Source organism: Gopherus flavomarginatus, chromosome 18, assembly GCF_025201925.1.
Source record: "Gopherus flavomarginatus isolate rGopFla2 chromosome 18, rGopFla2.mat.asm, whole genome shotgun sequence".
In the NCBI taxonomy this organism is placed as follows: Eukaryota; Metazoa; Chordata; order Testudines; family Testudinidae; genus Gopherus; species Gopherus flavomarginatus.
The window spans coordinates 3,134,462-3,151,065 of record NC_066634.1 but is presented as its reverse complement, the minus strand read 5'-3'; the positions used below and the strand labels follow the sequence as shown (position 1 = coordinate 3,151,065).

The following is a 16,604-nucleotide window of genomic DNA, read 5'->3' as shown; positions in this document are numbered from 1 at the left end:
GTGCCTGCGGGCGGGCGCAGCCCTCGCTGCCCTGTGCCACCTAGGAGAAGGACCTGGCTCTTTGCAGGATGGGGGGTGAGATGTAGGGTCCCCCTTGCCCAAGCTGCCCCGGTTGCATGGAGCAGGAAAGCCACATGGTCAACTGGGACAGACCCCGTCCCCAGTGTAGGGCTCCTGGCTGCAGTGCACCCGTCAGTGCCCCATCCCGGCCGGGTTTGCCCCATGGCGACTCCCCAGTGAGGTTGCCTCTGTGTGCTCGGAGGCTCAGACCCTGGGGAAGTGAGAGCATGGCTGGCTCTACACCCTCCTGCCCCTGGGGTCACTGACTGCGGTCCCCCCCCCCATCCCACCCCTGCATTGAGGGCCTGGCCTTTCTCATCCTGGCCCTCCAGTGAGGGTGACCAGATGTCCTGTTTTTAAAGGGACAGTCTCGTTTTTGTGACTTTTTCTCATATCCACGCCTGTTATCCCCCCAACTCTGTGTGTGTGTGTGTGTGTGTGTGTGTGTGTGTGTGTGTGTGTGATATAGATGCCTATTATCCCCCCAACTGTGTGTGTGTGTGTGATATAGACGCCTACTATCCCCCCAACTCTGTGTGTGTGTGTGTGTGATATAGACGCCTGTTATCCCCCCAACTGTGTGTGTGTGTGTGTGATAGACGCCTATTATCCCAATTCTGTGTGTGTGTGTGCACGTGCATGTGTGTGTGTGCATGCACGTGAGACAGAGACAAAGGCAAGGGAGACTCAGGGTCTTTCTCCCCTTTGCTCCTCCGGCGGCTTGCACTAGCTCTCTCTCTCTTTAGCTCCTTTCCGTTTGCCCCCCTGCCCCCTTGCTTGCCTGTTACTTTCGCTCGCCCAGCTGCAGGTGCTCGCTCACGTGCTCTTCACTCGCTGAGCACTGCTCGCTCCTGGCTTCTCGTCCCAGCGCTGGCCGTGCAATTGCCCCCGGCGCGCCCCTCTGCTCCAGTCCCTCTCCTTCGCCGGCTCGCTTGCCCCGACACGCTTCTTGCTCGCGCCTTTGCTCGTCCAGCCCGGCTCTTGCTCGCTTGGCTCTGTCCTCACCCCCCCTTTGCTCACCCTGCCGGTCTGTCTCATTTCTGGTCCCACTGGCGCTTACATCGGCCTGTCATGTCGCTCGGGGTGATGTAGCCCAGCCTGGGGCTCGCTTCCTCTCCCTGCGCTCGCCGGGCTGCTCAGATGCTCTCTCCTGCCACGTTCCCTTTCTCCCCCCTGCTCCGCCTTTTACTCCCCTCCGTCCTCACACCTTTGCCGGCCTGGCTCCTCGCTCTCTGGCTCCTGCTCCGCTGTTTGCTTGCCTGGCTGCGTGCACTTCTTCTCTCTTGCTTGCTTGTCAATCGCTCGCTGGCCCCTTTGCTCGAGCGCTCGCCTGCTCTCCTCTGCTTGCTGCGCTCTCTTCCCCTGCTTGCTGCTCTCTCCCTCTCTCCCCTGCTTGCTCCTCGCTCGCTCTCTCCTCTGCTTGCTGCTCTCTCTCCCCTGCTTGCTCCTCGCTCGCTCTCTCCTCTGCTTGCTCCTCACGTGCTCTCTCCTCTGTTTGCTGCGCTCTCTTCCCCTGCTTGCTCCTCGCTCACTCTCTCCTCTGCGTGCTGCTCTCTCTCCCCTGCTTGCTCCTCGCTCGCTCTCTCCCCTGCTTGCTCCTCACTCGCTCTCTCCTCTGCTTGCTGCTCACTCGCTCTCTCCTCTGCTTGCTCTTGACTTGCCTTGCCATCGGCTCTCTCTCTCTCTTTGGTTTGCTCATCCTGCTGCTCTGGCTTCATCTCGTTCTCTGCTGTTGCACCCTCTCCCTTGCATGCCCCTTTGCTCTCCCCATCGCTGCATGCTCGCTCGCTCTGTTTCTCCGCTCATTCTTTCACTCGCTCCTGCTCGGCCTGTTTGCTCATCCTGCCTTTCTTGCCTTGCCGTGCTCGCTTTCTCTCTCTCTCTGTCTCTCCCCTGGCCGCATGCTCGCTGCTGGAACCTGAAGGCAGGGCAGGGAAGCCTCCTCCCACACACACACTTTTACAAGTGGGAGAATCGTTCTCCCTGGCTTTTTCCACAAAAGAAACAGAAGCGCAGAATTCATGTTCCCCGCAGATTTTCTTTCCCCCGCCCCGTAGAATAATCAGTTCTGCCGGGGAGGCGCGGCAATGACACCTTTCACCAACCAGGGGCTGCTGTGGTGCCAGAAGCGAGAGCAGCCAGCCGTGGCGAGAGAGGGGCCATTTTGGATTTGGATTATTCTATGGGGCGGGGGAAAGAAAATCTGCGGGGGACGTGAATTCTGCGCTCATGTCTCTTTTTTCTTTCCTCGCCCTGCCCTGTGTCTTTCGCTTGCTTGCGCCTGTTTGCACGCTGTCTTGCTCACTTTGGCTCACTCCTTTTGCCCAGCGGGCAGGGCCCATTCTTAGGAGCCGCTCCAAGCCGACGGCGGGAGAGAGCTCTTAATGAATCCGTCCCCAACAGTAGCTGTAGTATAGACATAGCCTCACTGGGCCCCCCCTGGCTGGTCAGGGGCTATCTGGGTAAGGGCTGCAATTTGGAGCAGTATTAGAGGTGAGGGGGGCTGGTCCGGGGGTGTTGTATTAGTATTTAGGGACTGGGGCTGCTTATTTAATCTCCTCCCGTTCCCTGATTTTCTACAATCAGCAGGTTGTTCTAGGAGCGTCTCTGCATCTCATCCTCCCTCCCTCGCTATCCCCGATACATCACCCTGCTGCATGACTGTTCTCTTGTCAGCCCAGTCTCTATTGTATGTTGGGGGGGGGGGGCAGGAGTTTTGCAAGCCTGTTCCCTTTCGCGGTAGTCGCATCAGGAGCCCTGGGCTGTCAGCTGCTGCCAGGTGTTTAGCACCGTGTTCATGAAAGAGGGGGGCGGTGGGGTTTAAATGTTGGGGGCGGGGGGCAGCCAGTGCCCCAGTGCATCCGGCAGGTTGTGTAGGGGGTATGGTACTTGCAGAGGATTCGCCCGATAGTGCTGCAGGGGTCCCATACGAAGACAAGGCTAGGCCGGGCCCTAGAGGCAGGGGGAAAATGTTGGGGCAAAGCAGAGTCTGTGAACTGGTCCCATTCTTCCGAAAGGACAGTTCCTCACACCTGTATTGCAGCTAATCAGATGCCCACGGTTCCTTTTTGGCTGCTGCACCTGCTGCCAATGACAAAAACAATGCTTTTCGGGCAACGCTTTGTCCCCTGACAACCAGCTGCCTGTAGGCACTTGTGGAAAATGACCCTTTGCTGTGGCCTTGAGTATTTGCTAGAAATCAGCAGCCTGCCCTGTGGCAAGGCGCAATGGTGCGTGGTGGATGCTCCGTTGAAATGCTCCTTGGTGTCCTGTGAAATGATTTGCTCCCAAGGCGGGAACCTGTTTCTGGCTCCCAATTTCTCCTCCTGCCACACTTGATTTTTCACCCCTCCTGCCCCCCCCCCCCCAATAAATTTTCTGTTTCACTAGTTGCGGGTCATGTTTTTAATCAGGGCAGGGCCAGGCCAGATTCAAGTTCTAATGCAGATTTGAATTGTGAACACGCTAACAACCCTGTGGGTCAACCGGCACTTTTGATGCTGTCATGTATCAGCCATTGACACCCCCCACCAACCCAGGACTCACCTATGCAAGACTTGGGAGTTCTGGGCTCCTGGCCCCCTGCCCCTGGGTTCTACTGAGAATTTGGGTGCCCAGTTTTAGGGACAGAAGCAACAATGGGACACGAGAATGGTGCTTGTTCTGTGCAAGCCTCACCCTGGGGAGCCTATACAGCCTGGGGCTCAGCAGGGGGCCCAGGCCATCCCCACTGTGCTACACTTCCAGGTGTCACAGACTCCCCTCCATTGCACCAGACCATTCAGCAACCTTCCTGGGGCCCCGGGAGCTTCCCCAGCGCCTGGTGGAGCAGCCACGAGAGCGAGAGAGTGGAGCAGAGCAGAGCATAGCAGCTCACGTGGGAGTTTGGAAAAACCAAGAGAGCTCTGGGAGCAGCCAAAGTGCCTGGGTGCTGGGGCAAAAACCTCACCAGCCACCCATAAGCTGCCCTGAGAAGTTTTATAGCAGCACGAATGTAACCAGAGGCAGAGTCTGAATTTCCTAGGCCAGGCAGGAATTGACCCTCAAGGCCAGAGCTCGCACGAAGCCAGGGACAGCAGCACGGCAGGATCAGTGGGTGGCCCTGGTCCTGGCAGACAAACCCGCTGCACAGATGTGACAACAGCTTAGTGTATCCCAGTGAGCACAAGGTGGATCTCTAGGTAGTGGATGCTAGTCCAATCCCCCTTTGCTGTAACACCAAATAAGCTGCTGGAGGAGGTGGGGGGGGGGGGGGGGAGAAGAGAAGGACAGGGCAGCTCCAACCCTTCAGCACATGCTGAGTAGGGACAATTGTGTCCCCATTGCAAAGGTACCAGGGGATGTTAGGGCTTAATTTGCAGCCAAGCACCTGTAACAGTTCAGAGCCCCAGCACCCCTGGCCTTGCCCCCTCGGTTATAGAAGAAAAAAAAAAAGAGCAACACCTGCCATTGCAAATTAAGCACTGGATGGTCGTGGGGATCCTCTCATCACGTTGGCTGTTAATACACGTGCATAGCACTAATATTTAACAGGAACAGGGTGAATTAGTGCAAAGATTAAACAGCAGACTCAGAAAAGCATCCAGGAAAAAACTACTAGCAAGGGAGCTCTGAAACATGCATTGGAGTTGGTGCACTTAAAAACCTATTAACCCAGAAGACCCTCCTTGGAAGCCGGGTGCAATATAGCAGCCAGCCCACCTACCACGTAATTTAAACAGAAACCCCACCATCGCGAGGGACCCTCGCATCAGGGCGGTAGCTCCAGAACAGTCTGACCTTTTAGCTCCCTACGCCGAGCAAACCCAGCTCTTTCCATGCACCAGTGGGTGGCCCTTAAAAGGGCCTTAGAGAAATAGTTTGTAGGGGATCAAAAGCCGACTCAGCCGCCGAAGCCGTACAGGGTGCGCCCCTGGCGCTTCAGGGCGTACACCACATCCATGGCGGTCACGGTTTTCCGCTTGGCGTGCTCGGTGTAGGTCACTGCATCGCGGATCACGTTCTCCAAGAAAACCTTCAGCACCCCGCGGGTCTCTTCATAGATCAGCCCGGAAATGCGCTTCACCCCGCCGCGGCGAGCCAAGCGGCGGATCGCAGGCTTGGTAATGCCCTGGATGTTGTCTCGTAAGACCTTACGGTGCCTCTTAGCACCTCCCTTACCCAGCCCCTTTCCGCCCTTACCACGACCTGACATGGCGAAAAATACCAACTCACAACACCACCGCTGTGTGAGAAAATAAAGAGCCTGCGAGTGTTTATATAGCACAGAGTCCGACCTGAGTGAGAACTGGCGCCACGGCCTGTGTCCCCCCTCCCCTCGCCCAGACGGAAGGACGCTTCGGCTCTCACCAATGAGAGAAGGCAGCCTTCGCCTCTCAGCCAATCATAACATTACGCGGGGAATTTGAAATTCAAAAAGTGGAGTTTGGCGCTCGAGTGTGGCACAGCGGGAAACTGCAAACAGGGCTGGGCGATAAACCGCCTTCAGGCACCCCCAAAAACCTATAATGGGACGCAGGGGTTTATTTATCATTGACTAGCACCCACAGCCGGTGATCCACCCTCCCTGCACCCCGGTGGCTGTGGAGACCCCACCGCTTTTGAATATTCACCCATTGCACACTTGGAAATAAACATCAGTCCAATTTCCTTCCGCAGAGATGCTCCTGCAAGTCAGCTCCCCAGGGCCCCAGCTTACAGGTGGACTGTGCAGTCCATGGCGCAGTCTGCTAAGCACAAACCGCTCCCCGATTCCTGTGCCCTCCGATTTCTCTGTGTGCCTCCTGAGACGTCCTGCTTTCAAACGCGTTGTTATTGGTGCATTAGAAAACGGGCATTTTACTGTAGCTTTGTCCCTGGTCTTTGGGCGACTCCAGACTCGGGGGTGTTGCGGGAAGCTGAATTTCCACCGGAGGCCACACTGTGTTGCCAGCTTGCAGGAGCATTTTGTCATGAGTCTGGTGAGAATTACTGTGCTCCTTAAAGGACCCCCCCGCCCCGGAGCCAGGAGGATAATAGGATGATTTCAGCCTTCATTCTTAAGGAAAAAAATAAGTTTCTAGCTTTTCTGCATGTGGAGGAACATAAAAACGGCCAGACTGAGTCAGACAAAAGGTCTATCTAGCCCAGTGTCCTGTCTTCCCACAGTGGCCAATGCCAGGTGCCCCAGAGGGAATGAACAGAACAGAGAATCATCAAGTGATCCGACCCGTCGCCCATTTCCAGCTTCTGGCAAGCAGAGGCTGGGGACACCATCCCTGCCCAGCCTGACTAAAAGCCACTGACTATCCTAGGAAGCCTCAAAATGTGACACACACACACACACACACCTTAAAAAGCTGAAGACAAATAAACTATATTATGACATAATCTCATGATTTTTAAAGCCCATCCCGTGATCTGTCTCCTGCTTTTTGAACAGTTGCGGTTGGCCAGACTGAGATCACAAAGATTTGCCTTCTCGCTGAGATTCTCTCTGTTGGGGTGAGCCTAGAGCTGGTGGTTTCCTTGGGGTGCATATGGTTGAAGGTTCCCTCTCCCCCCTCAGACCGGAGATGAATGAGGCTTCATCAGTTGTTCCAACATCTGGCTGTCACATGGTCGCAAACGGGAAATCTCCCTCCCCCGCTCCGCTTTTGGCGCCGTTTTTATAACAAACGCAAATGAGCGGCTCCCCTGGTTCCAGTCTCCCCAAGCCCCCAAATCCGGTTTTAGAAAGGCAGATTTAATAGAGATTAACAATCATCTGGGAAACAAACCACCTGAAGATACCGGGAAATGAATAGCAGCTCTCTCCCCTCCTGGGGAAACTGAGAAAAGTTGGTTTAGGGTATAATTCATTGACTCTGTCCCTATAAAATCTGGTGTTAAAAACAAACAAAAAACCCTTCGATTTATTGTCTATAAAAGACCATCCAGAGAACACACTGGGTTTCAGGCATGAAAGGAATAAAGACGAGAGCTCTTCTAAGCTATATGAAATGGAAAGGACACACAAGGAGACATTTCATGTTGAGTCACCTAAACACGTGTCCCTTAGAAGGGCAGGGTTTTGCATTTCCTGTACCGTTTACCTATCTAACTACTGCATATTCTTAGTAGCCAACACAATACCTAACATTCACAGCATTATGAAGCCTTCCTTAAATGATCACACGATACGCTTGACTCGGTGTTAAACTCAAGAAACAAAGAACAGGACTAGGGCTAGCCTAGATATTCAAAGCACGTTTTAAAACGGTGCCTTTAGTTACTTTCTGACAATGAAACAGCAACTCAAGCTCTCATTGAGAAAGTAGGTGGCTCTTAAAAGAGCCTTTGGGTTTTAGGTGTAACAACTTCCCGGACAGGCACAGCCCCCGTTTACTTGGAGCTGGTGTACTTGGTCACGGCCTTGGTGCCCTCCGACACGGCGTGTTTGGCCAGCTCCCCGGGCAGCAGCAGGCGCACGGCGGTCTGGATCTCCCGGGAGGTGATGGTGGAGCGCTTGTTGTAATGCGCCAGGCGAGACGCCTCCCCGGCGATGCGCTCGAAGATGTCGTTGACGAAGGAGTTCATGATGCCCATGGCCTTGGAAGAGATGCCGGTGTCGGGGTGAACCTGCTTCAGCACCTTGTAGACATAAATGGAGTAACTCTCCTTCCTGGTCTTGCGGCGCTTCTTATCCCCTTTCTTCTGGGTCTTGGTCACCGCTTTCTTGGAGCCCTTCTTGGGCGCGGGAGCGGACTTCGCTGGCTCAGGCATACTGAGGTCTGACAAACAATCTACAAAACACAATAACGTAATTTGCGGCGGTGGCGCTCTTTTTATACCGCACCTATGTAAATATGGTAGCCTACCTTTTCCTTTCCTATTGGCTGATAGCAAGTTACACGTCACCCCCGAGGCCAACCCAGCAACACAGGACGCGGACTCTAATTCTTGCACTTCCTATTGGATAGTCACAGCATCTTTACTTCCCATTGGCCAGGAAGAGAAGTAGCTTTCTCATTGGATCATACAGAGAGAGCCAATCAGAAGTCGCGTGGCTCATCTGCCCGAGCCTATAAAAGTTGGGCCCGTACAATTCCAAGTATGCGTTTGTAGAGTTGTGTAAGTGGGTGTTGTTGGTTTGTGGAGTGTTGTCATGTCTGGCCGCGGAAAGCAGGGCGGTAAAGTGCGGGCTAAGGCCAAGTCTCGCTCTTCTCGTGCTGGGCTGCAGTTCCCTGTGGGCCGCGTGCACCGGTTGCTGCGCAAGGGGAACTATGCGGAGCGAGTGGGAGCGGGCGCGCCCGTTTACATGGCTGCGGTGCTGGAGTATCTCACTGCTGAAATCTTGGAGTTGGCTGGTAACGCCGCCCGGGACAACAAGAAAACTCGAATCATCCCCCGGCACTTGCAGCTGGCCATCCGCAACGACGAGGAGCTGAATAAGCTGCTGGGCAAAGTCACCATCGCTCAAGGTGGGGTCCTGCCCAACATCCAGGCGGTGCTGCTGCCCAAAAAAACCGAGAGTCACAAAGCTAAGGGCAAGTAAGTGGCCAGAATTCGAATTCATGGAACCCAAAGGCTCTTTTAAGGGCCACCCACAAGTTCGAAAAGAGCTGCTGGTCTCTGAACACAACATAAGTGGGAGGGAAGCATAAGTACAAGTAAATATTTTAGAGATGCATGCAACAGACTGAGGGTAACTTACTGTGGCTGGATTGTTACCAGGCAGCTGAGGTTTGGTGTCAAACTGATTTATATTTTTCTATTTAAAAGAGCAATCTCACTTTTAAGGAGTTTGGAGTGAAATGCATGAACGTGCTCCACATACAGCTGCTAAAATGGAGAATGGTCTGTACTTAAATTTGACAGTACAATTGCTGCTTCTTACTTGGTTTTAGGTATTTCTCAAGAAAATGGTTTAGATTAAATAATTACTCCATTCTGTATTTTGGTGTGAGTTTAGCAAGTGAGTACAGATGCAAGAATCAATACTTTTTCCTGCTCTCATTCTGTCATTTGTGCTTCTGTATGAATGCGTTCTCAGTCTCTCTTGGCTCAGCAGGATGGATATGAGTACCAGCTCTGCAGAAAAAGGGAGGTTACTAATTTTTTTCACTACCCACGTTTTCCTGCTTTCACAAAGTAAGTGGTTGTTTACAATTTTTTCACAAGCTGAGAGCATGCTATGGAATATATGTGAAATAAACAGTGAGTTATTACAATCAATGAGCCGCACAGATTAAAATCCAAACCTGGACGTTGATGGTGATGTAAGAATGGCCGTATTGGTTCAGACCAATCGTTTGTCTAGCCCAGTATCCTGTCTTTCAGTAGTAGCGGGTGCCTAGTATTTCAGACTGAATCAACAGAACAGAGGCTACAGAACAGAACAGTCAGAGGCTAGGGACACTCAGGGTTCCATCCTGGACCATATTGGCTAATAGCCATTGGCGACCTGTCCATGAATTTATCAATTATTTTTTGAGCACTGTTATAGTTTTGGCCTTCACAACATCCCCTGGCAAGGAGTTCCACAGGTTGTGTTGAGTGAAGTATTTCCTTTATATCAGGGCTTCTCAAATGGGGTGTCGGGACCCTTTAGGGGGTCACAAGGTTCTTACATGGGGGGGGGCTGTGAACTGTCAGCCTCCACCCCAACCCCATTTTGCCTCTAGCATTTATAATGTTTAAATATGTAAGTGTTTTTAATTTATAAGGGGGGTTGCATTGAGGTTTTCTATGTGAAAGTGGTCACCAGCAGAAAAGTTTGAGAACTGCTGCTTTATATGATTGTTTATATGGAGAAAACATGAGGGAGGAGAAGAGCCTCTTCCTTCTGGGCCACACTGAAATGTTTTATAGAAATGTGGCACCCTAATTAAGTGCTCCCCGTGCTGGGTGGGTGCACCCTTTTTCCACTCTTTTTTCTCCCGTATCAGGGCCTTCCAATCTCCCTTCTGTGGCACGAGTTCTGTGTGCCCCCATTTCTCCTTTCTCCAGCAGGGGCTTTGAGTGAGCTCCTGTTACCTCCTTCCTTCCCATGTGAGGGTGTCTGCATGCCACATTTCCTCTTTCCTCAATATGAAGGTCCTTTATTCTTAACTCCTGTGTCAGGGGCTGTACATTCTCCCAATGCCAACACATTCCCTTCCTGCCCCCCAACCCCATTTTTGTGTAGGAGAAAAGTCATTTGGCATAGCCATATCAATATGTTAACTGGTCGGTGTCATGGACTCACAGGCCATGCCCACTCTTGGCTCCATGCGGTCTTTGCGGGGAACCCCCTTCAGTGTGAAAGCCCTTCTCGGGTCAAATCACTCTGCCTCCTGGAACTACATTTCTCTGAGCCTTAGCACCCCTGTCTCTCGCCGTGGGCCCCCTCAGGGAGTCCACTCGCTCTGGACCCTGGGGCCTCCACTCCCAGAGGGAATAATGCCACCCTGTTCTCTAGCCCGGAGCAACGCTCAGCTAGTGTAAAAGAGGAGGGTTTATAGAGAAGAAGCAGGGATAAGATGGGGTGTGTATGGTTATACTGGAAGGGGGTTAATGGGTACTATCAACCAGTTGTTTAATCTACAGACAAAAGCAGAAACGCTTGAGGCAAGGGTTGGCCTGTGCTAAAGACCTGGCAGGAGCTTAATGTTTCTCTTGTTTCGCTTTCTGACTTCTTCCCACCCTCCAAAATCATTCTGATCGCTGATGCCTGGACTATTTCCATTTCCTGAATGTTTGGAATTGACTGGATGCAAGATTCCAACTTTACTGTGTTACAGACAGATCTACAGATAACTGTCATCAACTTGTGTGTAAGACCTTCAACAACTCAGCCCATAATCCTGTTTGATTTACTGTGGAATGAGTCTCTGTCCTTCCTTGGGCACAGAGCCTCTTCCATGCAGGGGGAACCCGCACCTCCTGCCTTTAGCACCAGAGACCAGCCCTGTGACTTCATTAAATTCTAACCTGCTCCTGTTGCACAGAAAAAAACTGGGAGGGACCTTTTGAGGCACTTGAGTGAGGTGTAACTCATGTAGTTGTGCTTTCAAATGGCTCCTATCCAGATTTATCACGATGGACGGTTCTCTAAAGATGTCCACGCAGTGACGGTCAAAAAAGCAAACAGGATGTTAGGAATCATTAAAAAGGGGATAGAAAATAAGATGGAGACTATCTTATTGCCCTTATATAAATTCATGGTATGCCCTCATCTTGAATACTGCATACAGATGTGGCCTCCTCATCTCCGAAAGATCTACTGGCATCGGAAAAGGTTCAGAGAAGGGCAACTACAATGATTCGGAGTTTGGAACAGGTCCCATAGGATGAGAAATTAAAGAGGCTAGGACATTTCAGCTTGGAAAAGAGGAGCCGAAGGGGGGATATGACAGAAGTCTATAAAATCATGAGTGATGTGGAGAAAGTGAAGAAAGAAAAATTATTTACTTGTTCCCATTATACAAGAACTAGGGGTCGCCAAATGAAATGAATGGGCAGCAGGTTTAAAACAAATAAAAGGAAGTTCTTCTTCACGCAGTGCACAGTCAACTTGTGGAACTCCTTGGCTGAGGCGGTTGTGAAGGCCGGGACTAGAACAGGGTTAAAAAGGGAAGTGGATGGATCATTACACAAAGTAAAACTGTTTCCCCAGGATTATTTTCTCCTACTGTTATCTCACACCTTGTCAACTGTTGGAAATGGGCCATCCTGATTAGCACTATGAAAGGTTTTTTTTTCCCCTCCTGCTGATGATAGACCACCTTAACTGATCACTCTTGTTATAGTAATTGTGATGAACTAGGAATGTTCTTAATGTTTTCTCTGAATACTGTGTTGGTGCCTCAGTGTCCCCTAGGCAGTTCTTAAGTATCTGGCAGAGTAAAGGGCCAGTGCACCTAAATGCCTGGCACTCTGTCTCCTAGCAACTGATGGCCTGGGCCCCTCCCTGCAAAGGTGCCAACTGAAGGTGTTGGAGACAAAGAGATCAGGTGACCTCCTGGCCCGGGAAAGGGGCTGAGCAGAGAGGAGGGGCTGGAGGGGGTGGTTAGTCAGGAGCTGGCTGGGGTCGAGGAGTGAAGTGCAGAGCAGACATGAGGGGTCTGGCTCACTGTCCCCCAGAATGGACCCGGCCGAGCGGTCCAGTTCGCTGTGTCTACAAGCTCTGTTTTAGACACTGTTCCTGTCATCGAATAAACCTCTGTTTTACTGGCTGGCTGAGAGTCACGTCTGACTGCAAAGTGGGGGTGCAGGACCCTGTGGCTTCCCCAGGACTCCGCTGGGGCGGGCTCGCTGTGGGAAGCGCACGGAGGGGCAGAGGATGCTGAATGCTCCGAGGGACCCAGGAGGTGAAGACGTGTGAGCTTCTTGCCCTGAACAAGTCTGCTCCAAGGGAGAGGAGGCTCCCCAAAGTCCTGACTGGCTTTGTGGGGAGCAGTTCCAGAGCATCGCCCGGTGACTCCGTGACAAGTCTGTATGGCAACACCCATTTTTTTCATGTTCTCTGTGTACATATAACTTCCTACTGTATTTTCCACTACCTGTATCTGATGAAGTGGGTTTTATCCCACGGAAACTTATACTCAAATAAATTTGTTAGTCTCTAAGGTGCCACAAGTACTCCAGTTCTTTTTGCTCTAATCCTGGGTCTAGCTCTGGTGCCCACAATTAAAGAAGGATGTTGACAAATTGGAGAGGGTTCAGGGAAGAGCCTCAAGCATGATTAAAAGACCAGAAAACGTGTTAGAGGAGAGGTGCTGGAACTCAGGGTGTGTGAGGTGTTTTCCCCCTGATCGCCAGCTTAAAGTGGTTTCCATTATACACAGTTACAGTTTGCTTCAATGGCTCTCAGCACCCCCACTATACAAATTGTTCCAGTGCCCCTGAGTGAGCTTCTTGACTCTCTCAATCTACTTAAACAGAAGATTAAGGGGTGACTTTTATCCCCTATGCGCTGTAAGTACAGACACCCTCCCACTTACGCAATCGTTCCGTTCTGGAAAGCTTTGTGTAACTCAAATTTTACATGGGTTGGAAATGTATACTCATACATTAAGCAAAAATTTCTGCAACTCAAAAATCCTATTTTGGGTTTAGGGGAATTTAGATTGGAAATGAGGTGTATATTTAGAACCGTGAAGGTAATTAATCATTGGGGCAATTTACCAAGGGTTATAGTGGAGTGTCTAGCACTGGCAATTATAAAATCAAGATGGGATGATTTTTCTACTAAATGCATGTGCTCTAGTTCAAACAGGATTTTGGGAAAGGCCGATGGCTTCTGTTGGGCTAGAATTCAGACCCCAGTGGTCTCTACTGGTCCTTTAGAAACTAGTCTCTTACTGTAACTCTGCCTAGAGACTGTCATTTATTTTATGGTAGCACTGTGGAGGCCACCCTGGCTGAGGCCCTTAAGCACTGCTACAATAACAGGGTTAAATAATAATGAATTAGCTGGATAGGGTTAAATAATAATGAATTAGCTGGATACAGCCAGTCAGGATGTTCTGTGCAATACAATACCTGAGCCACAGAGTTAAGCATTTGAAAGACTGGTGTTACAGCTGTTGTTAGTCTATAAGGTGCCACAGGATTTTTTGCTGCTTTTACAGATCCAGACTTGCCCTATAATGTGACGTGTCTTCACTCCAACCAATGAGGCACCGCAGAGCAAATTCTGGCCAATCATTAGCCAGAGCTTAACTTCAAATTGAAAAAGTTGCCTTTTGGCGCCAGCCCCGCTCCGCTGTTCATTGATCTGATCAATAATGAAACGAGTCCCAGTTAGAAGAAATTAACAATAGAACGTAGTGTGAAACACCGATTAAAGCTTTTTCAGTTCAAGAGCTTTCAAGAACGATTGAAGAATTGTTTCCACCTGTAGCTAAATTAAGAATATTTTCATTAACCCTCATTCACCCCTCCAGCCTGCACATTCACAACCTCAAACGTCTCCAGGCCTTCTCTGTTCTTTTATCCCTTTGAAACATTTTAGTGCAATTTCTTTTAGGTCTTTGAGTTGCAATCCCCGCTATTTTCCCCCAGAGACCAGTAATCTGTCCCTTGGTGTAGCAATTTTAAAGATATATAATTTTTATTTGAAAAATCAGGAAAATTAAGTTTGTTTAAATCACTGAATTTATATTTTGGGAGGAAATTGATACACAGAATGTTGCTGAATATCTCTAATGCCTTAAAATTGACAGAATGGAGAAAGGAATATTTCTATTTTTTCAAAATACCCTTGAATTCACTGAGAGAAACAAGGTAATATATTTGTTAAGACTCAAATATTTTATTACTGGACTCACCTTGTCTCTGGAGAAAAGGTGCAGACTTCAGAAAAAAATACAGAAATAAAGTTTTGTTATCTGAGAGATAAGCTTTTAGTTCTCAAACGTCTGGAAAATGTACTTGGGGGGTATCATAGCTAAATATAAAATGGAATGTATTGTTTAAACTGATTAATACTGCTCCAGGGATGCAGGGCTGGGGGGGAAAGAATATATTAAAAACTGCTGAAAAGCATAATCCTTCAAAGTTCTGATATTTCTCTAACACAGTTACCAGGTCCGTTTAAGTGAAGAGTAAATTCACTTACTCACTGTGCACGTAAATCCCATCTCTTATCCCCTGATATCAACTAGAGTTGTAATTTGCCAGGATGTCATAAATTAGTGAAATTTAACAGTGGGGATAAACTGCAAGAAAAATTACAGACTCTCTCAGTACATTTGGAAGTTAGAGGTTAAACACGGTCAGTTAAAGTAACCAGAGCTCTCTCATGGATAAGTAGGTGGCTCTTAAAAGAGCCGTTGTGTTTTTTTAGAGGCTCCCCAGTTACTTGGAGCTGGTGTACTTGGTCACAGCCTTAGTGCCCTCCGACACGGCGTGTTTGGCCAGCTCCCCGGGCAGCAGCAGGCGCACGGCGGTCTGGATCTCCCGGGAGGTGATGGTGGAGCGCTTGTTGTAATGCGCCAGGCGAGACGCCTCCCCGGCGATGCGCTCGAAGATGTCGTTGACGAAGGAGTTCATGATGCCCATGGCCTTGGAAGAGATGCCGGTGTCGGGGTGAACCTGCTTCAGCACCTTGTAGACATAAATGGAGTAACTCTCCTTCCTGGTCTTACGGCGCTTCTTATCCCCCTTTTTCTGGGTCTTGGTCACCGCTTTCTTGGAACCCTTCTTGGGCGCGGGAGCGGACTTGGCTGGATCAGGCATAGTGACTTCAAAGCAGCTCGCTTGACAAAACACAAGACGCACTGAAAGATAAGCTGCAAGTGTAGGAAAACCTTTATTTATAGCGCCCCTATGGAAATGAGGGTAGCCTAATTCCTGCCTTCCTATTGGATACTAAATACTCAGTTACCTGTCTCTATTACAAACTCGTATGCAAATAAAGGGCCACTCCAAGTCTCGCAATCCTATTGGACACCACAACTGAATCGTCTTACGATTGGTCAGATTGAGAAGTCGGCTTCCCATTGGTTCTCTCACGAGCTTTTTTTGCTTGGCCAATCACGAGTGTCTGGCCTGATCGCTAACGAAGGGATAAAAAGCAAAGAACACACTTTGTTCCGTTTTATTTCGTTCGCGCAGTGTTTGTGTGTTCTCTAAAGAGCTTCATAATGTCTGGCCGTGGAAAGCAGGGAGGTAAAGCTCGGGCTAAGGCCAAGTCTCGCTCTTCTCGTGCTGGGCTGCAGTTTCCTGTGGGTCGTGTTCACCGGCTGCTGCGCAAGGGGAACTACGCGGAGCGAGTGGGAGCCGGCGCGCCCGTTTACATGGCTGCGGTGCTGGAGTACCTCACTGCTGAAATCTTGGAGCTGGCTGGCAACGCCGCCCGGGACAACAAGAAAACCCGCATCATCCCCCGGCACTTGCAGCTGGCCATCCGCAACGACGAGGAGCTGAACAAGCTGCTGGGCAAAGTCACCATCGCTCAGGGTGGAGTCCTGCCCAACATCCAGGCGGTGCTGCTGCCCAAGAAAACCGAGAGCCACAAAGCTAAGGGCAAGTGAGCAGGTTGCTGCTGCTGCGTTATAGGCGAGGGAGGTTTTTCCACTCAATATCTCAACCCCAAAGGCTCTTTTCAGAGCCACTCACAACGTCAGGCAAAGAGTTGTTAATCCCTGTTTTGTCGCCATGAAGTTGGTGTTTTGGGGGGTGTTGCTAAGGAAAAACTGGTAGTGCTTTCCCGGGAGAAAACGGGTGGCTAAAATATACAGGAACCTAAATGTTCTCCAGGACAACGCCCCACGGATAGAAAACCTGATCCCTTTCCAGAGAACTGGAAACAGTGCTCCTGGTAATGTGAAGAAATAAGCTCTTTTGCCAGGTACATGAGGCGGGAGACAGGTCATGACTTTAATAAAGCGAGAAAAACTTTCGTTCTCGAGTCGGGTTGCGCGTTTTCCCTTGCTGTAGAGGCTGTTAGGCTGTATCAGGGCGAAGAGCAGTAAGAAAATGGCTACACTGGGTCAGACCAAAGGTCCATCTAGCCCCGTGTCCTGTCTTCTGCCAGGGTCCAGTGCTGCAGAGAGAATGAAAGTGGGTGTAATAAGCTGAAATGCGAACAGAGCAAG

At 50.4% G+C, this 16,604-nt stretch overlaps 4 protein-coding genes across 4 annotated transcripts; 2 read left to right on the top strand and 2 right to left on the bottom strand.

Moving 5' to 3' along the window:
• Positions 1 to 7,321: 7,321 nt before the first annotated feature.
• LOC127036789 (histone H2B 8) lies at positions 7,322 to 7,807 on the bottom strand. Its single transcript, XM_050928008.1, has one exon. It carries the CDS (start codon positions 7,801 to 7,803, stop codon positions 7,423 to 7,425), a length of 381 nt encoding a protein of 126 aa, XP_050783965.1. The 5' UTR covers positions 7,804 to 7,807; the 3' UTR covers positions 7,322 to 7,422.
• Positions 7,808 to 8,152: 345 nt separating this feature from the next.
• On the top strand, positions 8,153 to 8,794 carry LOC127036787 (histone H2A.J-like). Its single transcript, XM_050928006.1, has one exon. The coding sequence runs from the start codon at positions 8,186 to 8,188 to the stop codon at positions 8,573 to 8,575; it is 390 nt and encodes a 129-aa protein (XP_050783963.1). The 5' UTR covers positions 8,153 to 8,185; the 3' UTR covers positions 8,576 to 8,794.
• A 5,834-nt stretch (positions 8,795 to 14,628) lies between these two features.
• LOC127036790 (histone H2B 8-like) lies at positions 14,629 to 15,297 on the bottom strand. Its single transcript, XM_050928009.1, has one exon. It carries the CDS (start codon positions 15,241 to 15,243, stop codon positions 14,863 to 14,865), a length of 381 nt encoding a protein of 126 aa, XP_050783966.1. The 5' UTR covers positions 15,244 to 15,297; the 3' UTR covers positions 14,629 to 14,862.
• Positions 15,298 to 15,586: 289 nt separating this feature from the next.
• Positions 15,587 to 16,196, top strand: LOC127036785 (histone H2A type 2-C-like). Its single transcript, XM_050928003.1, has one exon. The coding sequence runs from the start codon at positions 15,651 to 15,653 to the stop codon at positions 16,038 to 16,040; it is 390 nt and encodes a 129-aa protein (XP_050783960.1). The 5' UTR covers positions 15,587 to 15,650; the 3' UTR covers positions 16,041 to 16,196.
• The last annotated feature ends 408 nt before the right edge of the window (positions 16,197 to 16,604 follow it).

Bases quoted from the DNA above. Each gene is read 5' to 3' on its own strand.
- LOC127036785 (XM_050928003.1), top strand. From the start codon at position 15,651: ATGTCTGGCCGTGGAAAGCAGGGAGGTAAAGCTCGGGCTAAGGCCAAG.
- LOC127036789 (XM_050928008.1), bottom strand. From the start codon at position 7,803: ATGCCTGAGCCAGCGAAGTCCGCTCCCGCGCCCAAGAAGGGCTCCAAG.
- LOC127036790 (XM_050928009.1), bottom strand. From the start codon at position 15,243: ATGCCTGATCCAGCCAAGTCCGCTCCCGCGCCCAAGAAGGGTTCCAAG.
- LOC127036787 (XM_050928006.1), top strand. From the start codon at position 8,186: ATGTCTGGCCGCGGAAAGCAGGGCGGTAAAGTGCGGGCTAAGGCCAAG.